The sequence below is a fragment of the Heterodontus francisci genome, chromosome 3 (genome assembly GCF_036365525.1).
Source record: "Heterodontus francisci isolate sHetFra1 chromosome 3, sHetFra1.hap1, whole genome shotgun sequence".
Taxonomy (NCBI): Eukaryota; Metazoa; Chordata; class Chondrichthyes; order Heterodontiformes; family Heterodontidae; genus Heterodontus; species Heterodontus francisci.
Window position 1 is genome coordinate 118,271,102 of NC_090373.1, and position 23,246 is coordinate 118,294,347.

Here is a 23,246-nt window from a genome sequence, read left to right on the forward strand (position 1 = left end):
CCTCAACTCTGCCTTCAGCACCTCATCCCCCTTTCTGCCTAAGTCGCTGGCACCATAGACCATGACCACTGGCTGTTCACTCTTTTCTCTCCCCTTCCTCACCCCCTCCCCCCCCTTCAGAATGTCCTACAGCAGCTCAGTGACATCCTTGACCCTGGCATCAGGGAGGCAACATACCATCCTGGAATCACGTCTGCAGCCACAGAAGTGTGTCTCTGTTCCCCTTATTATCGAATCCCCTACTACTGTTGCTTTTCCACTCTTTAACTTCCGTGCCCGCCCCGCAGCTGAGCCACTCATGGTGCCATTTACTTGGCACTGCCTGCACTCCCACTGGTATTCAAAACTGAATAGTGGTTGAAGAGCGAGATGCACTCGGGTCCCTGCCCTGCCAGCCTGTCGTCCTTGCACTTCTGGAGGTCACCCATTTGTTCTCTGCCTGCACATTTTTAAGCTGTTAGGTGACCACCTCCAGAAATGTGCTATCCATGAAGTGTTCAGCCTTGCAGATGCCCCGTAGTGACTCCAACGCCACTCAAGCTCCAAAACCCAGTGGTAACACTTCCTGCACACGTGGTCTTCCAGGCTATGAGAAGCATTCAGGATTTCCCACTTGGCATAGGATGTGCATTCATTGGGGCTGAGGTTCCGTGCCATGCCTTTACTTTTCTAGACTATGACTATTAGCTAGAAACACTTACCAACTTCTCAACAGGTCTCACCATCTCTCACTCCCTCACTCAGACCACCCCTTGTCTTGTAAAAGACCAGGACAACACTTCCTCCCTCACTGTGCCGAATTCCGTCACTCGCCAAATTCCCCAAGTTAAGAACTCTGTCGAAGCAGTACTCTGTTGAGCTGGAATTCGTGCTACTTCAGAGGTCAGGTGGTATGGGGCCATAAGGAATTTAAAGATGAAGTCATGTCGCGGGTTTGGAAGGTGCTGTCTAAGGAGCCTTGGTGCAAGATGCACTGCAGCGAAGCACCAAGGCTCCTTACACAGTACCTTCCAAACCCGTGACCTCTACCAACTAGAAGGACAAGGGCAGCAAATGCATGGGAACACCACCACCTGCAAGTTCTCCTCCAAGTCACACACCATCCTGACTTGGAATTATATCGCCGTTCCTTCACTGTCGCTGGGTCAAAATCCTGGAACTCCCTTCCTAACAGCATTGTGGGTGTACCTACCCCACATGGACTGTAGCGGTTCAAGAAGGCAGCTCACCACCACCACCTCGAGGGCAATTAGGGATGGGCGATAAATGCTGGCCTGGCCAGTGACGCCTACATCCCGTGAATGAATTAAAAAAAAAAGTGTGACAGGGTGTGTGCAACATCAAGTTTAGACAAGTTGAAATCTCTGTAGGAGGTTAGCAGTAAAAGCATCAGTAAAGTTAAGTCTGGCATTACCATGGAAGTACAAGGGTTTTGGAGCAAATGTGGACTATGTTGGGGAGGTTATCAAGATCTTCAGTGATGGAAAGGATATGGGCTAAAAGCCAAGTTCATGGCCAAGCAACATGCCAAGGTCCTAATTGACTAGCTCAGCATTCCCAGTGTTGAGTTGGAGGAGGTTATGATTTGTCCAGGGCTGAATTTTAGGCATGCAGTTTAACTACAGAGTTTGTGAGAAGTCGAGCTGGGTGTCATCAGCATACATGTGAAAAATACCCTGTGTCCATCAATGATGTCATGGAGGGAAATCGGAGGATGAAAAAGAGAGGGGGCAAAGGATAGATCCTTGCAGAACATTGCAGGTGACGATGCATGTGAGACAAGAGAAGGCAGCTGTTTAATTCAATTTGTTGCCCTCCCCCAATTTGGTATCAATTAGTCCCCTCCAATAAAATCTTTCCAAAAACTTTCTGACAGTCCATGTCCACCACATCATCTGCATTTCCCCCATTCATCATATTGTCGCCTTCTCACACAATTCTTGGGTTTGTCTAGCACAGTTTTCAGTTTTGGCATCTGTTGGCTTCTTATTATTTTCTCTTCTACATATTTAGTAATTTAATTTTTAATGATAAGATTCCAAAATTGTCCGCATAGAGTTCTTTGGCCTCCTTATCTCGAGAGACAATGGATACGCGCCTGGAGATGGTCAGTGGTTTGTGAAGCAGCGCCTAGAGTGGCTATAAAGGCCAATTCTAGAGTGACAGGCTCTTCCACAGGTGCTGCAGAGAAATTTGTTTGTCGGGGCTGTTGCACAGTTGGCTCTCCCCTTGCGCCTCTGTCTTTTTTCCTGCCAACTGCTAAGTCTCTTCGACTCACCACATTTTAGCCCCATCACATAACAGCTGGTAAATTAACTGACTTGTAATTACACATGTTAGCTTTGTCTCCCATTATGAAGATGGGGGTATTGTCTTAGCCACTGTCCTGTCCTCTGCACATCGCTCTGAAATGCAATTCCTAGGACCTTCATTATTTCTTACCCCATTTCCCTTGCGAGCCTGAGCTGTGTCCGGTATTTCTACCTCTCGTATTTGCTCTCTGATTTTTATTTTTCCTTTCCCCTTCCTTTGATTTTCTTCCCTGTTTCTGGTTTACCAGTTTGTTAGCTCTCTTCCTGTTTGGATGTAGCCATCCTTGCGGAATAGTTTCAGTCATCTTCAAAATAGATGCCTATGCCCTATAAAACAGATGCTTTTTTTCAGGTGCCACTCTTTTTAAACGTGTTGAATTCTCTAATCTTTCCCCTTTCTAGCTCATGCCTGAGGGAATAATCCGGTGCCCAGAACTGCACAAATTTAATCCAGTATAACCAATGTCTTCTACAAATGGGCGGCGCAGTGGTTAGCACCGCAGCTTTACAGCTCCAGCAACCCGGGTTCGATTCTGGGTACTGCCTGTGCGGAGTTTGCAAGTTCTCCGTGTCTGCGTGGGTTTTCGCCGGGTGCTCCGGTTTCCTCCCACATCTTGCAGGTGATGGGTAAATTGGCTGTTGTAAATTGCCCCTAGTGTAGGGAGGTGATAGGGAATATGGGATTACTGTAGGGTTAGTATAAATGGGTGGTTGTTGGTCGGCACAGACTCGGTGGGCCAAAGGGCCTGCTTCAGTGCTGTATAAATAAATAAATTCAAAATCATTTTCCTGCTTTTATATTCAATGTCCGTCTAAACTCCAAAATCCAATTCGCTTTTATTTAATGGCCTCTTCTATCTGCACTTGAAGCTTTTAAAGATCTGTTTCCCAGTTCTCTGTTCCTCCACTTTTAAGAAACATAACCATTTAGCATATGGTCACTTCCCCTTTGATACAATGTGCATTTATTTTCATAAGCCTCTTGTGTGGAACTTATCAAACACCTGAACCCAGTGTTTTTCATTCCATAGCATTCTATAGAATAATTTCTTTTAAAAAAAACTCAATCAAAAGCTTGCTGTTAAATAGTCTGTGCCTGTAACATGTTTCTATTTTACAATGGATTGCTGTTTATTTCAAAGCCCCTGCATTTACAGCTCTTGTTGCTTTATTGTGCATTGAGTACTTTGCCCTTTTTTTGCAAAATGTATCTCAACACAATGAAGAAAAAGTTTTTTTGAAATGTTTTTAATGAGCTTAACAATCTTAGTTTTTTGCTTTGAATGGAGAAACATTCACTACTGGTAGATATTGGCTTATTGTAAATTGCTTACATTTGCTTTGAAGAAAGTGATGAGCAGCACAATTTCAGTTCTATGGGTATCGTTGATCAAATTGGTTGATTTTCTATGGCCACTTTAAGATTAACAATTTCAGATATTTTTGTTATACGCCTATTTCTAATGTGCCTTTTCATCTGAACCCAATGACAAATGTTTCTCTCAAACATTGTATTGCACTGACTTCTGAATTTTTCTCTCTGGCTCATTTTTAAATTCACAGTATGTGCAACTAGCCATAAAAAATCAACATTTTTACAGCTCCAGCCTCATTAAAGCACTCTTGAGCATTGTATTGAGTTTCCATGCAGCCAATCACTTCATTTTCTAGAATTATAGATATCCTATAATGTACAGTGCAAAGTTACTATTGTATAAATAATTAGAATGAAATGTTTCTCTTAACCCTGAACATGTAAGAATAGCACACAAAAGCTGGTGCCTTTTTAAGTCTTTATATAATGGCTAAAGCACTACAGTAATTCTTTGGATTATTAACTTTAGTGCTCTCTTCTGCAGTTTGAGGCAGCATGGGCTTTAACAAACATAGCTTCTGGAACATTTCTCCATACTAAAGTTGTTATAGAAGCTGATGCTGTTCCTATCTTCATTGAGCTACTTAACTCTGAATATGAGGATGTGCAAGAACAGGTATTCCCTTTCTCTTACATATGCAATTCCTATATGTATTTTTATATCCAGTTCTTCTTCCTGAATAGTCAAGTGGTATTGGTCGTTTTTTTTCCCCTCACAGACAGAACCAAGTTTACAATGTAGAACTTGCACTCAAGAAAACAAAAAATGTACACACGTTTTAAAACTTTTTTCATTATGAATGTTTAGATTATTCAATCTAAAGTTAAATAACAAGTGTAGGTGGGAAAAGGTGAATGTCTAAAATTATTTCACATTCATGCATTGAGCTTTAAAATGTTCTTGTCAACATGAGAAAGTAACATTTCTGACATAGCAACTATTGATGTTTAAGTTAGTTTTCTTAATGTAAATTACAAGTACACTGAGGAAAGGAAAAAGGCAGCAAGACCTTTTTAGTCAGCTGCTTTCTTATTATGTCCCTTCATAACGTGATGGTGTTCATCATTAGTACTGTGACTCAAATTTGAAAAGTTTTTTTTTCCTCCGAGTCTATATTACAATTCTGTGATCTAAAATTGCATATTCTACACATCCAGAAAAAAAGACAAAGGAGCAATATAACTAAAAATACAAATAGTTTTTGTAATGTGTTAATGCCTCTTAAATGTCAAAATATAACTGGGCATACCTTTCAATTGTTTTGATTGTATTGTCTTGTAGGCAGTCTGGGCACTGGGCAACATTGCAGGTGACAATGCTGAATGCAGAGACTTTGTATTAAACTGTGGAATTCTTCCGCCTCTCTTACAGTAAGTTTATGGCAGTAGACCAACAAAAAAATGTATGTTTTTTTTGTTCTCGATGCGGGAAGTGCTGGCAAAGCCTATTGCTAGTTGACATGAGAAGGTGATCGTGAGCCTTGCTTCTGAGCCACTGCATTCCTAGTGGTGATGGTGTTTCTCCAATGGTGTTAAGTAGGGAATTCCAAGGTATCAAGCCAATGCTGAAGGAATGTCAAATTTCCAATTAGGGATGCTGTGTTTTTGAGTGGGAACTTGGAAGTGACTGTGTTCTAAAGTTCTTGTTCATTTTGGTGGTAGATGCTGTTGATACCATCCTAAATTACAGCAGAGCATCCTGTAGATGAGCGATACTGCATCTGTATATAGGAGGTATGATCAGTTAAGTTTGCAATTGACATGAAAATTAGTGGTATCGTAAATAGTGAGGAGGAAAGCCTTAGATTACGGGACGATATAGATGGGCTGGTAAGATGGGCAGTGCAACGGCAAATGGAATTTAATCCTGAGAAGTGTGAGGTGATGCATTTTGGGAGGACTAACAAGGCAAGGGAATATACAATGGATGGTAGGACCCTAGGAAGTAGAAAGGGACCTTGGTGTACTTATCCATAGATCATTGACGGCAGCAGCACAGTTAGATAAAGTGGTCAGGAAGGCATATGGGATACTTGCCTTTATTAGCCGAAGCATAGAATATAAGAGCAGAGAGGTTGTGATGGAACTGTATAAAATGCTAGTTGGGCCACAGCTGAAGTACTGTGTACAGTTCTGGTCACCACACTATAGGAAGGATGTGATTGCACTGGAGAGGGTGCAGAGGAGATTCACCAGGATGTTGCCTGGGCTGGAGCATATCAGCTATGAAGAGAGACTGGATAGGCTAGGGTTGTTTTCCTTAGAGCAGAGAAGGCTGAGGGGGGACCTGATTGAAGTATACAAAATTATGAGGGGGGTAGATGGGAAGAAACTTTTTTCCTTAGCGGAGGTGTCAATTACCAGGGGGTATAGATTTAAGGTAAGGGGAGGAGGTTTAGAGGGGATTTGAGGAAAAAATGTTTCACCCAGAGGGTGGTTGGAATCGGGAATGCACTGCCTGAAGGTGTGGTAGAGGCAGGAACCCTCAATATTTAGGAATTATTTAGATGAGCACTTGAAACGCCACAGCATACAAGGCTACGGGCCAAGTGCTGGAAAATAGGATTAGAACAGATAGGTGCTTGATGGCCGGCATGGACATGATGGGCCAAAGTGCTGAATAACTGACTATCTACAGAGCTCTAGTGATGAAGTGAGTTGATACTAAGTCCAATGGCAAGACCACTGATAAAGCAAACAGCTCTGACATTGGCAGTGTCGAGCTTCTTGAGTGTTACAGCTGCATCTGTCAACAGGTTGCATTCCTGACTTTACCCTTGTAGATGTCTTTGAGAGGCCAGAAAATGAGTCTATTGTAGCATCTTTGTTCTTGGTACAGGGAAATCAGATGAGAATAGCTAACGTTAGAGGGGAGTGAGCTTAGGCACAGTTGACCTTGGTTTGCTTTTCTTAATTTGCTTCAGAGCCTCTTAAGCCCCTGACATAATGCCAGCAGAGCAGTCTTATTTGATCAGTTAATTTCCAGATTGTGTTGTGGAGGCGAAAAGCAAGATGAGTTGAACACTTATAATTGATCGTCTTCAATCACAAGGTAAATATAAGAACTAGGAGCAGGAGTAGGCCGTCCAGCCCCTCGAGCCTGCTCCGCCATTCAATAAGATCATGGCTGATCTTTTCGTGGACTCAGATCCACTTGCCCGCACTCCCACCGTATCCCTTAATTCCTTTATTGTTCAAAAAGATATCTACCTTAGCTTTAAAGATGTTTACTGAAGAAGCGTCAACTACTTCACTGGGCAAGGAATTCCATAGATTAACAACCCTCTGGGTGAAGAAGTTCCTTCTTAATTCAGTCCTAAATCTGCTCCATCTAATCTTGAGGCTATGCCCTCTTGTCCTAGCTTCACCTGCCAGTGGAAAAATTCCTCTCTACTTGTGTCTTATCTATTCCCTTCATGATTTTATATGTTTCTATAAGATCCCCCCCCTCATTCTTCTGAACTCCAATGAATATAATCCCAATCTACTCTGTCTCTCTTCATAAACCAACCCCCTCAACTCTGGAATCAACCTAGTGAACCTCCTCTGCACCCTCTCCAGTGCCAGTTTATCCTTTCTCAAGTAAGGAGACCATAACTGCACACAGTACTCCAGGTGCGGCCTCACCAGTACCTTATACAGCTGCAACATAACCTCTCTGCTTTTAAACTCAATCCCTTTAGCAATGAAGGACAAAATTCCATTTGCCTTCCTAATTACTTGCTGTACCTGCAGACCAACCTTCTGTGATTCATGCACAAGGACACCCAGGTCCCTCTGCATAGCAGCATGCTGCAACTTTTTACCATTCAAGTAATAATCCTTTTTACTGTTACTCCTACCGAAATGAATGACTTCACATTTATTAACATTGTATTCCATCTGCCAGACCTTTGCCCACTCACTCAATGTATCTATGTTCCTCTGCAAAGTTTCACAGTCATCTGCACACTTTGCTCTGCCACTCATCTTAGTGTCATCTGCAAACTTTGACACCCTACACGTGGTCCCCAACTCCAAATCATCTATATAAATTGTAAATAATTGCGGTCCCAACACCGATCCCTGAGGCACACCACTAGTGACTGCCACCCATTGAATAGCACTCATTTATCCCCACTCTCTGCTTCCTGTTAGTCAACCAATCCTCTATCCATGCTAATACTTTACCCCTAACGCCATGCATCCTTATCTTATACAGCAGCCTCTTGTGCGGCACCTTGTCGAAGGCCTTTTGGAAATCTAGGTACACCACATCCACTGGGTCCCCATTGTCCACCTTGCTCGTAATGTCATCATAGAATTCCAAAAGATTTGTCAAGCATGACCTGCCCTTCATGAACCCATGCTGCGTCTGCCCAACGGGACAATTTCTATCGAGATGCCCTGCTATTTCTTCCTTGATAATAGACTCAAGCATCTTCCCCACTACAGAGGTTAAGCTAACCGGTCTATAATTCCCCATCTTTTGTCTACCTCCCTTTTTAAACAGTGGCGTCACATCTGCTGTTTTCCAATCAGCTGGGACTACCCCAGAGTCCAGCGAATTTTGGAAAATTACCGTCAGTGCACCTGCTCTCTCTCCCGCCATCTCTTTTAGTACTCTGGGATGCATTCCATCAGGGCCAGGAGACTTATCAATCCTTAGCTCCATTAGCTTGCCCAACACTACCTCTTCCGTAATAATGATTGTTCCCAGGTCCTCACCTACGTTCGTCTCTTTGTCAATTACTGGCATGGTATTAATGTCCTCCACTGTGAAGACCGATACAAAATATCTGTTCAATGCCTCGGCCATTTCATCATATCCCATAACTAAATTCCCCTTCTCATCCTCTAAAGGACCAACGTTTACTTTAGCCACTCTTTTTTGTTTTATATATTTATAGAAACTTTTGCTATCTGTCTTTATATTCTGTGCTAGTTTTTTCTCATGTTCTATCTTACTTTTCTTTATAGCTCTTTTTGTAGCTTTCTGTTAACCTTTAAAGTTTTCCCAATCTTCTAGTTTCATGCTGCTTTTGGCCACTTTGTATGCCTTCTCTTTCAATTTGATAGCCTCCCTTATTTCCTTAGACACCCATGGCAGATTACCCCTTTTCTTCCAGTCCTTCCTTTTCACTGGAATATACTTTTGCTGAGCATTTTGAAAAATTGCTTTGAAAGTCCTCCACTGCTCGTCAACTGTCCCACCGTAAAATCTTTGTTTCCAGTCTACTTTAGCCAAGTCCTCCCTCATTCTATTGTAGTCCCCCTTGTTCAAGCACAGGACCCTGGTATTGGATTTTAGCTTCACACACTCCATCTGTATTCTAAATTCAACCATACTGTGATCACTTCTTCCAAGAGGATCCCTAACTATGAGGTAATTAATTATTCCTGTCTCATTACACAGGACTAGATCTAGGATAGCTTGCTCCCTCGTCAGTTCCATTACATGCTGTTCAAGAAAACTATCACGGATACACTCAACGAATTCCTCCTCAAGGCTACCCTGACTGAGCTGGTTTGACCAATCTACATGTCGATTAAAATCCCCCATGATAATTGCCATACCATTTTTACAGGCATTAGTTATTTCTTTGTTTATTGCCCGCCCCAATGTGCTGTTATTATTTGGTGGCCTATAGACTACGCCTATCAATTCCTGTACATAATCTATCTGTGGTGGCTTGTTTTAGGAAAAATCCAGTGGTTAAATCTATTACCCCACAGATTAACTAAGAAGGTAATGGACTATTTTGCATTGTTGCATTGTGGTTGGGGTAGGAGCTGGGAAAGAAAATTAAGGCTCACTCTGCCTGTACAGTGCACACTTCTAGTGCAACATACTTGGGTGCTGTAGGAATTCTTTCCGTTCTTTATATAAAAATATTAGTGTTTTGATTGGATATATCAGTGCTAATGGCACTTTCGTGCTGTTGTACTCTAAGCTGGCTTAAAGCTGTGAGACCTCATCACATCATAGTTGCTGTACAGCTTTCTGTGCAGAGCCTGAACAAAGGAAGAATGTTAGATTATTTCTCCTAAACCTGCTGTCGTAAGTAATCTAACATTTTATTTTTAAAGCAAAATGTAATACATCGGAGGTGTTACCAGAACCGTTATCATAGCCATTTTGAGTAAATTAGTTGGTCTGTCAATAAATGTGTTGGCTGTGGCTAAATAATTAAGATTACAAAATGGTATTGCTTCCTCAAAAGCTTTTTCTTTCTAACAAAGACTTTATTTTAAACTCCAGGTTATTAACTAAGTCGAACCGACTTACTACAACAAGAAATGCTGTGTGGGCTTTGTCCAACTTATGCAGGGGAAAGAATCCACCCCCAGATTTTGAAAAGGTAAATTGCTCGCCCTTTTGTTTTAAAATAAAAAGGAACATTATACATTCCTCATAATTTCAGTGTTGAAGTCAGTACTAAACTAAGAAATTAATCTATATTTTTTTTTATATTTTACTTTATTCCTGTATACTATTTCCGAAGTGACTTTTCTATTTCTTGAAGTTCAAATTTACCTGTTTGTGCCTTAAGAACCCTCCATGCATTCTGGAGGTGGGACTCTCAACATCCAAATTGATCAAAATAATCCCAATCTGTGTTCCATACCCTACCAACAATCTTGAACCCTGTGTAAAACTATTCCATTGTATAATTACTTAATATAAATCTTACTACTGTTTGCATGCCTCTGTTTTAGGTGTCTCCCTGCTTGAACGTATTGTCAAGGCTATTATTTAGCAGTGATCCTGATGTCTTGGCTGATGCTTGCTGGGCCCTTTCTTATCTTTCCGATGGACCCAATGAGAAAATACAAATAGTTATTGATTCTGGAGTTTGTAGGCGATTAGTGGAGCTTTTGATGTAAGCATCTGGATTTTCTTTCTTGGCCTTTAATAAGTTTGCTAAACTAGTGTTGTCTTAATCTTGTGATAGCAGTTCTTCTGTCTCCAAAGCATTTTTATTTAAATTAAAAGACTATTGAGTTTTGATTTTCATAGAATTGTGGAATGTGATTTTCTACCCCAATGTAAAATCTCAGAATTCCATATAATTAAAGAATTGAATTTGACTTAATCATTATAAACTTGTGACCCTGGTCATAATGTGTACTAGGAAGTAGTAAATAATACTGCTTAAGAACTAATCTGTGCACAAAACCCCAAATATATTAATTTTGTACAGCTTATCTTTTGTCTTGTATAATTTCACATAAAAATATCTCTGATTTGGCACTGGTAATATTTATTGCTTTAAATAAATGTGCGTCTCCTAACCACACTTGCCAGTATGAATCTGCTCATGCGCGCAGTGATGCCAGATGTAATGTCCCAGCGTTGCCTCCCCTCAATGGTTGCAATCGCTGCCTTAATATCTCCCCCCCTCTCTTCCCCCCCACCCCCCCCCAACAGAACCTCGCTTTGGCCATTTGCTCGCTCCCACCCTTGCTGCTACTGCCTCTCGGCCAATAGCTCCTGGCTTCACTGCCGCGGCCCCCCTCCACCCCCCCCCCCCCCCCCACCGCTGCTCGCTCGCGCCCGGCATTACCATTCCCCCCCCCCACCAGCCAACCGCTCCCTGCCACACCACCCACAGAAGTGGCGGACAGCAAGCGGCCAAGGGGTGACAGGGTGACACAGGTAGCAAGCAGCCATGGTGTGGGAGGCGGGGGGTGGGTGGAGAAACAGCGAGGCCGGGAGCGAGCAGCTGAGGGGAGGCAGCAGGGAGCAAGCGCCGAGCAGACAGGTGCGGGAGGGAGCAGCGAAGCGTGATGGCAGGATGGAGCAGGGTACTGTTGGGGATGGGATGGAGGCACCGATCGCAACCATTGAGGGGGTTTGGGTTTAATTTGTTTTTTTATGACAAATTGAACAGTGCCATTTTTATTACTGGCAGCTGCCTGAGGCATCGCAGACAGTGATTTAGTCAGAGGCTGCATTTGTGCATGTGCCTGCACTGCGCCACCTAGTGGTTACATTGTCAGCAAATGCAACCTAAATTGGTATTTAGAGCCTCTAAATTTTTAACAAAAATCAACTCTTATGTCTACTCTTGCTGAATGAAAGTATTTTTTAACAATTTGTAAATATTTTGCTTTGAAATGTAAAGATAAGTGTTGTGCATTTTTTTAATAGGCATAATGATTATAAGGTTGTATCACCTGCACTGAGGGCTGTAGGAAACATAGTTACTGGAGATGACATCCAGACACAGGTAAGAAAACATTTTTCAAATTCTACCCTTCAGCTTCACAGTATGTCTGTGAGACTGTTATTTTAATTCTAGCACAACTGTGTAATTTCTGTACATGAATTACTATGTGTATTTAGTCCTGAAACATTGTGACAGTAAATGGCTTTTTTGCACTTTGGTCTTGATATAAACTGAACCGATATCTTGAAGTAATCACTCAATACCTTTTGGCTGTATGAGTTAACTATTCCAGCTTCACCCAGCCCCAAAGTTTACAACATAGCATTTTTATTATTCAGTTACATTTTTTTCCTTTGGACTTGGGTTATAAGTGTCATTTTGACTCTTGGTTGACACAGGTTGGAGTGCTAAGGTCATTGGTTTAAGTTCCGTCCAGGACCTAAAGCATGTAATCTAGGCTGATGTTTCAATTTAGTATGGAGGGAGTTCTGTGGAGTTTTTCTTCTGTTGAGATGCTAAACTAAGGCTCTGTCTGCTGTTCTGTTTTAGGGGAAGGTAAAGATCCCAAAAGTAGGCATTTATCCTGCTATCCTGGACAGTATTTTGTTTCTCAAACAGAATCATCCAAATAGATTAATCAGTCATCTCCTTGCATTTTTTCTTTCGAGTCTTAGGGGCTGGATTTTAATTTCACAACATGCTGGGGATGGTGGGAAGCGGTGGCATCTGCCAGCATGAGGTGGATAAAATTGAGAGGCCTAGATAGTGAATAGGAGGGTCTTATTTCCCTAAGCAGAGAGGTCAATAACCAGGGAAATAGATTTAATCTAATTGGTAGAAGGATTAGAGGGGAGTTGAGAATTATTTTCACCCAGAGGGTGGTTGGGGTCTGGAACTGAAAGGGTGTTGAGGTACAAACCCTTGTATTTTAAAAAAAAAATAGTTGGATATGCACTTTAAGTGCTGTAACCTACAGGGCTACGGACCAAAAGTTAGAAAATGGAATCAGTCTTGATGGCTCTTTTTCAACCAGCAGAGCAAGCTGGGCTGAATGGCCTCCTTCTGTGCCGTACATTTTCTATGTTTCTACCACTTTCCCGTCTTGCCCATTAACCATTTAGCTTGTGATGAATGGGGTGGGGGGGGGGGGAGGAATCTGAAAGGGATGCTTGGTTATTTGCAGGACTGCTTTGTATTCGTGTCATTGGAGTGGGAAGGAATGGCTTCCGCATGTGATTGTCAGATTGGTGAACTGGTGGAACCTAAGTGAATCTGGCAGCAGTGAGAGCTGGTGCTTTGGCTTCCTCCTTCCCCAAAGAGGCTCTGCTCTGCACTTTGGTCCTTCTGCAGGTCTAAACCTCGCCCCCATGAATTATTTTGCTGAGTGCAGCACAGTACAACCATTCTGGAGACCTTTGCTGGTGTGTGCTGAAGGTTACCTCCAGATCTGTCCAGGCACCTAAAGTGCACCTGCACCATGTTTGCTTAATAGCACATCTGATTGTTATATGGCTTTCCTTGTATTACTCAAGGGCCTCATTGGTTGGGTTCTTCATCAGTGACATCAGTTTTAAGTGGGTGTCACTTGTCTCAGCGCCCAGCCAGTAAGTCTGTTTCATGGTGTGAGGTGAGGGAGGGTAGATTGACACAGGTCGAAAGCATAAAATCACAATATTTACAGCACAAAAGGAGGCCATTCGGCCTGTCATGCCCATACCCTCAGTAAGAGCTGCTCAGCTAGTCCCACTCCCCTACCTTTTCTCTGTGGTGCTGCAAATATTTTCTCTTTAGGTAATTCTCCAATTCCCTTTTGAAAGCTGATTGAATCTGCCTCCACCACACTCTGACAGGGTTTTCCAGATCCTAACCACTCGCTGTATAAAAAACAGTTTTAACTCTTGTTGCCTCTAGTTCTTTCAAGTTACAATCCCACGACCGAGAAAGACAGAATAAAGGCAGGGCTCCCTGGATGATGAAAGAGAAACTTAAAAAAAAAAATGATACCATCATGGCAGCTGCTCAGGAATCTTGTGCACACCTGCATGAATATCTTTTTGTGGTTGCACACCAGCTGCACATTGATGGAGTGGAAGTTCTTGCAGTTGATGAATTCTCCTAGATGATCTGGAGTGCCTTGATTGCCGCATGCAGGCAGTTAATGACGCCCACAGCAGCGGGAGACCTAGCAGAGCCGCCAACTTGAGGTTCCACTCGTTCTGACTGATGTCACAGAAAATGTGTATGTAATTGCTGGCCCTGTCAAACGAGCTATCAGCTGTCTTATGCAAATGTGGGCCGCCGACTATCAGATTCTGCACACATCTCCGGCAGAGCCCTGCAAGAATCCAGAGGCAAAGCAGTTGAGAGCAGTGTTAACTTTGACAGCTACTGGCAAAGTATGGCCAACAGGTCCACTTAGCCGCATGTCTTGTTCCAACAAAATGCATATATCTGCCACCGCCTGATGCAACATTGAGCCTCCTGAGACTAATGTTCTAACATGTGGAGGAACCTTATCCTCTGCCTGTAGACCTTGTGTGCTTGGTATGTTCTCCGAGCTGCACCTTCCTGCTGATCCCCTCTCTCGCTCCTGTTGAGTAGCAAGTCTGTGAGCAGCAGGCTTGACTTGGAAATATATCGACGTACATTCACTGTTGCTGGATCAAAATCTTGGAATTCCCTCCCCAATGGCACATTGGAAGTATCCTTTCCAAACAAACTGCAGCAGTTCAAGAAGGCAGCTAACCACCGCATTCTCGAGGGCAGTTGGGGATGAGCATTAAAATGCTGGTCTTGCCAGCGGCACCCACATCCCACGAATGAATTTTAAAAAAATTATGTAATTATCTTTGGCAGAAGAAGGCAAATGTCATCACAAATTTAGCATTCAGCATGGGCAACCTTGTTGTATTTGGTCCTGTCTCATGATTGCTAATGTGAAGTGACTAATTTCAATTTTCATTAAAATAAAAAAAACTGAGCCAAAGTTTTACTAATGTGCTTGGAATTTGGCATAATAATTAGTGACACCAGCAGAATGCCCATACAAATCCATGTAGAGGATACAATAATTCATGGTTGGGGATCAGATCTGAACAGGAGGGGGAAATTGGAAAAATCAAAAAGGTGCTGTTGGAGAGATTGGTATTCATGAGATTTTAAAGATGGGGAGAGCAGTATCAAGATGGCAGGATTTAATGGCTCCAACATGTGGTAAAGTGGATCATGGACTAAGAGGGACTGAACTTTGGTCTTGCTCATATTGGGAAAGGTGACCACTTTTTTTTTTTTTAAAGCATTTGTGCTCCTTGTATATCCAAGAATTATTTGCGGCCTGCCTTGCCTCTCTCCTATGATCCTTGGCAGACTTGCTCCTCTGTCTACCTCTGAATCTCCATTCACAGCCTACCCATCAATAAGTTGTTGACTTAGCTGGGATTCAGTATTGATCCATGCAAAAGAAGGCAAGGCAATGCTGATAAGAGATGGAATTATTTCCGGTTACAGCAGGTGAAAGGGTCTGAATAAAACTACTAATGTCATTTCCTTTTCCTGTGGGGAAAACTGCCTGACCTCCTTTTGGCATTCGCCACAATAATCTGATTAGAATCAGTACCCCAGTCTGGGATAGGCAGGTGCAGACCCATAGCCTTTCAAACTATGGTGATGGTGCAGCCTTCTTGAGGAAGATGCTGACTGGAATTGTGGCACTTGCTTAAGAATTAGCGTAGTATTCTAAGGAGTGGGATTCAGTGTAATCATAAGAGGATTAGGAAACAGTTACAGTAAAATACCAGTTCACAAATTTTTATTCAATATTCTGGAGCCATTTGGGTATAAGAATTTGATACAAGTAGACATCAGGAAAGCATGCTATAGAAACGAGCACCTCTTATGGAATTTCTATCTTGTAGATGAGAGGAGCAAATTTGACCTTTATAAGGTCATTACAAGTATTAGGATTAATATAACAGCATGCAATCCTTAAACGAGGATCTAGCTGCCTTTTTGTTTTGAAGGTATTAAGGAACTATATATTTTCATATTTATATAAGAGGGAGGGGTGTTATATTGAAATAAGTTTATATTCTGTTCTTTGGTAGAATCAAAATGTTTAAATTCTGCTGCAATATGTAGTCTAAAATTTTAATTTGCCAGGGGGAGGGGAAAAAGCACATTCTATAGTGTAACCTAAATATGTGGAGACCACTTTACTGGTTCTAGTGTTTTTTTTCTAAATTATATACCTAGTTTGAGCTGATGTCTCAAGTTTTAAAATGTTTCCATTTGCTTGCTTTTGGATAGCTGTTTTATTTGAGATTGGAAATTTAATTGTCAACTTTCGCATTATGAAATTACTAAGTAGAAATGTCCATCAATTTTGACTTGTTACTTCATTTAGGTGATTTTGAACTGCTCTGCACTTCCCTGCCTCCTTCATTTGTTGAGCAGCCCGAAAGAATCTATAAGGAAGGAAGCTTGCTGGACAGTTTCCAACATTACTGCAGGAAATAGAGCACAAATCCAGGTGATTTACTTGCACCTTGCTGGTCTCAAAGTAATGCAAAATCTGCCTGTTACCTATTGCCTTATTTGGGAGCCTTTTTTTTAGCATTGCTGAATGAAAGTGTGATATTTAAATGTTCTATATTGTGCCTGACTTGTGATATGTCAGGAATTTTGCAGATTCTTCCCCCTAAATTGGCTTTTTTTAAAAACTTTTTCTCCCTCTCCCAGGAGATTGGTAGATGGATAGGTGTCCTACGTAAGGCATCTTGTCTATATGAGGCAGGTGTGATGGTTTTTTTCTGTCCGTCATTTTCATATGTTTGTGAAGATCAATGTTCTGTGAAGGAAAACTTTAATTAGTCTGGAGGTAGGTGATGGAGAGCAGGGATAAGGTGCTCATTCTGTGATAGATGGGATGTGATGAGTGATGTTCCTTGGGGATCTGTATTGTGTCCATAATGTGTGCATGCTAATCTGTACAAGTGTTTGTGTGTATAACGCAGATGAAGGAATCAAGAGTTTTATGTCCAAGTTTGTGGATGATAAGCTAGGAGGCACAGAAAGTTGTGTGGATGGGCGAAGAAAGTTGCAACGGGACATGGACTGAGTGGGAGAAACTGATAAATGAAATTCAATGTGGGGACATGGGAGGGCATAAACTTGGAATCTGAGAAAGGAAATTTAGAATATTGTCTTAATGGCAGTCTAGGAGCTGCAGAGAAGTAAAGGAAATTAGGTGTTGATGTATATAAATCACCAAAAGCTGGTGCATAGGTACAAAAAGAGAATCAAAAGGTTAATGGAATGTAGCCTTTTATCTTATTGGAATTCAAATGCAATTCCATTCAGTTTTGGGAAAAATACATTGGCCTTGGAAAAGGTACATTGCAGATTCATCAGAATTATACCAGGGCTTAAAGGGTTAAATTAATGAGGACAGTTTTCATTAACTTCTTGTATTCCCTTGAATTTTGAGTGGGAGGTGATGTAACTTTAAAATGTTTAACATGATAAAGGGGCTCACGAGGGGATATACAGTATTTTTGCTGGTGGGAGAATCAGAACAAGAGGCATAATCTTAAAATGATAGCTAGGCTATTTAGGAATGATATTACTAAGCACTTTATCACAAAGTGTAATGGAAACCATGGCTGGGATTTTAACAGCCCTGCAGAGACTGGCTGGGAGGTGGGAGGGCTGGTAAAATGCCAGCAGAGAACATCGGGAGGGAAGCCCGATGTTTTCTTGCCACCAAGGGATATTTACAAACATGGGAACAGCAGCTCAGCCAATTAAGGTAATTAACTGCAATAAAAATAAAATGCTGGAAATACTCAGATCTGGCAGCATCTGTGGAGAAAGAGTTAACATTTCAGGTTGATTAGCCTTAATCAGAACTCGGGTCATTGACCTGAAACATTAACTTTCTTTCTCTCTCCACAGATGCTGCCAGACCTGCTAAGTATTTCCAGCATTTTCTGTTTTAATTTCAGATTTCCAGCATCTGCAGTATTTTGCTTTTGTAAGGTAACTGACCTGTTAATGGCCATTTTATACCCCTGCTGGCATTTTCACTGGTGTTGGAAGGCGCCCCCCCCCCCCCCCCACCCCCACAGCCCACCGTGTGGGGAGATCTCAAGTATATTGAGGTGGCTTTCCGGTGGAGGTATTAGGGGTTTGGAGCCAGCCCTCCTTTCCTTCCCAGGGGATTCATGTCCCACAGAGGGGGTCTCCGGCAGTGATAGCTGCTGCTGGAGGGTTCATCCCTCTGATCAAGGGGGCCTGCCTACCTGGCCCCAGTGCATTTTTAAAACAAATTCTCTGGCCCTATGTAGGCACCTCAAAATGGAGACGTGCCTCCCTGCAGCAGCTACCTCTGTCGGTGGGGCTGCCGGCCCTCTGATTCAACCGGCAGCTTGGAGAGGCAGACCACCATACTTAATGGAAGCACAAGCTCAGGACTGGCATTTGGTTCTGGCAGCAGGACCCACAGCATACTGGTAAAATTCCGGCCCATGGGTTCTACCCCGCCCCACATTTCCCCCCAACCCCCCTCCCCAAACCCTCAAAAAGTCAGTGCATTCAGCGCATGCTGGATCAGTTGAAATTTTAAAGACTGATGCTGTGGATTTTTGTTTTGTAAAGGTATCAAGATATGGAACAATGGCTGGAGTTAAGATACTGATCAACCATGATCAAATTGAATGGCAGATCAGGCTCAAGGGGTTGAATAGCCTTTGTTCCAATGTACTGCAATCCTCTCCATTTTAACTTGCACCTGTTGGGAACTGATCAAAATCCACAAGTGAAAGCGAGCCACACAACAAAGGCAATTAAGATCATACATTTTTTTCTAAACTTCAGTGTCAGGCAGATTCGCACATTTTCATGATAAATTCCATAAGTGAGGTTGTCCAGAAAATACTAAATCTGTTTTCCATACTAGAGTCAGATTCTTTTTCTTTTAGGAGCTTCAGTCCAAGCTGTCAACTGATGTAGTCAACCAGTCATATCTTTAAAATTGTACTGGACAAAGTAAAAAGTAAATTTTAAAATGTTGCATCTCCTAGCAACATATTTTGCATTGATATATGGACATTTTTAACATAGTAAGACATCCCAAGGTGCTTCACAGGAGTGTTATCAAACAAATTTTGCACCGAACCACATGACCAAATGCTTTGCCAGAAAGTTAGGTTTTTATGAGCGTCTCACAGGAGGAAAGAGAGGCGGAGTGGTTTGGGGAGGCAGGTCAGAGCTTAGGGCCTCAGCAGCTGAAGGCATAGCTGCTGGTGGTGAGCATTTAAATTTGGAGGTAAATACTTTTCTATGCTAAGAGGAAAGAGACAAATAAGGATAACCATCAGTTGCACCTCCTGGTGACCCATTAAGGAGAAGCAAAAACTATTTACCCAGCCTCCCCATCAGTTAGGGAATGGTATGACATGCTACTTCTGGTTTGGAGGAACTTTTCTGTCAGACCGATTTAAAAAAAAAAAAAAAAAAAGTTGTGTGGGACATTTATATTCAACTTCTACTGGAACCGTTCAGTGTATTCATCCTTCTAGAAACCTATAGTTGCAGAAGTGAAATGCAATAGCAGCTGCGTAGATCAGTTTTTTGACAAGGAAAGATGACAGTCAGTTCAAATTTTGTTTTGAATAGCTGTTGCTTGTTTTTCTACATAGTTTTTGTTACCTAATTTGCTCAGACTACTTGATTTGATATTCATATTCTGTTTTATACTTAATAGGCTGTAATAGATGCAAATATTTTCCCAGTGCTGATTGATGTTCTCCAAAAGGCTGAATTCCGCACTAGAAAGGAGGCTGCTTGGGCTATCACAAATGCAACTTCTGGAGGGACTCCAGAACAGATCAGGTAATTATAACCAATGAATGGGCTACTCAGTGTGCATGCGTATGTTCTTTTCCATTCCATCCGCATTTAGGTTAAGAATATTACTGTTGAAGAGAGATGCTTATACCTTTAGATTTGAAATGGTGTGACTTGAGCATCTGTTTTTTTTTTCTATTTATAACACTTGTTTTACAATGCTCAGAAATCAGTAATGGATCACTGGTTCTTTGATATACTTAGCTTTTTTAAAAGCTGTGTACCATGAGTCAGATTTATTCTGTCAAGTTATTGTATAAATCGGTAATTTTAGACATTTAATCTGTCAGAAAACATTTCTCTGGTGCCAGCTTCAAATGATCTATGATAGAAAATTCCACTAGTCAACACAAATGTCGACCTACAAAGCCATTCTGCTTCACTCATTTTCTTATCTTTTGGATAAAATGCTTCACACTATTTTTAATCTACTGACATTTAAGATTCAATTGTTTATCTTTGTTGTCTTTAACAAAAATCTATAAATGAAATGTGAATGGTATAATCTTTACTACTGTTTAAATTTTCAACCCTGTACTTCAAATCATTAGTGAAACCCAAGCATTACAGATGTTTCTTATGTATAATTAGTTATCTATAAATGTTTACTCGTCTACTAGCATGAAGATTTGAAACTTACAATTTGGTATTGATGTCAAGTTTTTTTAACGTTGGAATATATTGTTACATAAACTGAAACTGTTTTCATTGGGTCACTCAACAGTGGACATTAAGTAGTTGAGTGGCAAGAAGAAAACTAGTTTATTAGCACTGTAATAAAGGATTTTTTAAAAAACCTTAGACTACCTGCTAAAACAATATCTGTTTATGCTCAGCACTTCTCAAATGACTTACAGGAAGGCATAGGATATTCAGATTCTGTTGTATAATTGACTAATTAAAAACTTAAGTTGTTAACTGGCACCTTTTGTTTTCCTTTGAAGATATTTAGTGGATTTGAGCTGCATCAAGCCTCTCTGTGACTTACTTACAGTCATGGACTCCAAAATAGTCCAGGTTGCTTTGAATGGGCTAGAAAACATTCTACGATTAGGAGAGCAAGAGGCCAAACAGAATGGAACTGGCATCAATCCATACTGTGCGCTTATTGAAGAAGCCTATGGTGAGAAACTCCTAATATTACAGAGCCAATAATATAGCCTCCCTTCTAGATATATCTTTTTTTTTTCCCCCACTGCAATGAAATAATACTTAGTTGGCAATGGAGGAGTTAAAGCTTCTGCTTTCCTTTGGGCATTGGAGCTACAAACAAATTTACATGTGGCAACACCCACTTCTGGCTTCGTGTTTTTAAATATCAGTTGTTGAATTAATTATATTAAACCCATCTTGAATCTGATTTTCAGACAATCGCAGATCAGTTTTTGAAAGTTCCTCTGACCAAAATGGACAGGGCAAAGAAAACGGGGATTGAAAAGATTTTAAAGATTTTTTGAGGAAAGTGACTTTCAGTAGAAACTTAAATATGGGGACTAGATGGATGATGGAGAGAAAGGGGAGGCAGAAGTGTAAACAATTAAATGTTTTTATCTAAAATTGTTGCAACTGTTTGTACTTTAGGGTTAATATGTCCCACAGTTGTCCAGCTATGTGCGACAGCACTTGCCTGGTTTCATTTTTATCTATCCAGCTTTAGTCCGAAAATCACCCTTCAAAGGCTTGTCTTGCTGCTCCTGCAACATTACCTCTGGTAGTCCCTAGGATCTATCTTTAGCTCCCTACTGCTTCTCATTTGCATTCTACCCCTTGACAACATAGTTCTGAAAAACAGCTTCAGTTTCTGCATGTATTCTGGCAACACCCAGCTCAACATCACCACCACCACCACCACCACCATCTCTTTCGAACTAAATTCTCTAAATGATCAGACTGCTTGTCCAGTATCAATACTGAATGCGCAGTAATTTCCTCCAACTAAACACTGGGAAGACCAAAGCCATTGTCTTTAATCCCCGCTACAAATTCCATTCCCCAACCACCAACTCACTCCATCCCTCTCCTTGGCAACTGTCTGAGGCTCAGCTGAACTGTTGGCAACCTTGGTGTCATATTTGACGCCGAGATGAACTCCCAACCGCATTCATCATTAATGCTGCCTATTTCCACCTCCATAATATTGCCCAGCTCTGCCCCTGCCTCAGCTCATCTGTTGCTGAAACCCCCTCATCTATGTCTTTGTTACCTTTCGACTTGTTTATTCCAATGCACTCCTGGCCAGTCTCTAAACTTGAGGTTATTGAAAGCTCTGTTGTCCATATCCTAACTTGCACTAGTTTTCATCCACCGATCACCCCTGTACTTGCTGGCCTACATTGGCTTCTGGTTTAGCAACACCTCAATTTTAAAATTCTCATCCTTGGTTTCAGATTTCTCCATGGTCACACCCCTCCCTATCTCAAAAATCTACTCCAACCTGACAGCTCTCCAAATGTGAGCTGAAATATTAATGGAACAGCCCAGCTGCAGGCTTTATTCAGTTTCTTCTGCAACTGAAGAAATAACCTTGTAATGTGAAGGTGTTGTCACAATGGGCAAAAAGACAAGTGATGTCTCTACGACCATTGAAATATTTTTATTTAATAAAGTATAATTAAAATTAAAACCACACTACAAAAGTAGTACTTCCCAAAATAATTTTTTGTAATTCAAATATATCCTTGTGGTCAGCATTTTATACATTTTCCCAGTATGCTCATTCAAGTTAGAAAATTAGATAGTACAGCGACCTGGTCTCTCTGTAAGCTTTGTCAGTGACTGACCATGCAGCCAAGCGCCGACGTCATTAGTGCGTTCCTAGCTGCGTACATGCACAGAATACTTCCTTCCTGCCAATGTGGTGCTGGGCATGCGCAGCCTACCTCAGCACCTGGCTTGCCAGGACTAATTCGCACATGTGCTCGAAAACATCATCGCATGCTGGAACGGGACCGCTTGCTGCCTGTCTTCCCTCAGCCACTCACTCTCTCCCTCGCCACCTCCTCCCTTGGCCGCTCGCTCCCCGCCACCTTCCATCAGCCACTCGCACCCGCCCTTGCTGCTTCTTCCCCTCATCCCCTCGTTCCCGTCCTCCCTACTCCGGCAGGGGGTGGGGAATGAGCCGCCAGAGTGGCAAGGTGGGGAGCGAGCAGCCGAGGGGTGACGGGGCGACGTGGGCCAAGAGGAGGGAAGCGGTGAGGCCTGGAGCGAGCAGCCATCAGGGTTGGTGGGGGGGGGGGGGGTTGTGGAGAGTGGGGAGCGAGCGGCTGAGGTGGGGAAGCGGCGAGGGCGGAAGCAAGTGGCTGAGAGGGGGAAGCGGCTAACAGATGCGTGCAGGAGGGTGCGGTGAAGAGAAGCACAATGGCTTCCATCTGAACTATAGCCTAAATCCATTTGTACTGCTGTAATTGTGCAAGAGAATTAATCAATGATCACATGAATCTGTTTCCAAAACCAATATGTTAGAATAACCATAAAAAGAGAAAATTGAAAGATGCGTTGCGA

General features: G+C 42.0%; 1 protein-coding gene across 1 annotated transcript in view; it reads left to right on the forward strand.

Annotated features, from left to right (window-relative positions):
- kpna5 (karyopherin alpha 5 (importin alpha 6)) overlaps positions 1–23,246 on the forward strand; it is a 48,159-nt gene that overhangs the window by 19,824 nt on the left and 5,089 nt on the right. The window contains exons 6-13 of the mRNA XM_068025677.1: positions 4,172–4,303; positions 4,970–5,058; positions 9,929–10,028; positions 10,387–10,550; positions 11,822–11,900; positions 16,243–16,368; positions 19,603–19,730; positions 20,690–20,868. Of these exons, the coding sequence (XP_067881778.1) occupies positions 4,172–4,303; positions 4,970–5,058; positions 9,929–10,028; positions 10,387–10,550; positions 11,822–11,900; positions 16,243–16,368; positions 19,603–19,730; positions 20,690–20,868 (997 nt within the window). The remainder of the gene's footprint in view (positions 1–4,171; positions 4,304–4,969; positions 5,059–9,928; positions 10,029–10,386; positions 10,551–11,821; positions 11,901–16,242; positions 16,369–19,602; positions 19,731–20,689; positions 20,869–23,246) is intronic.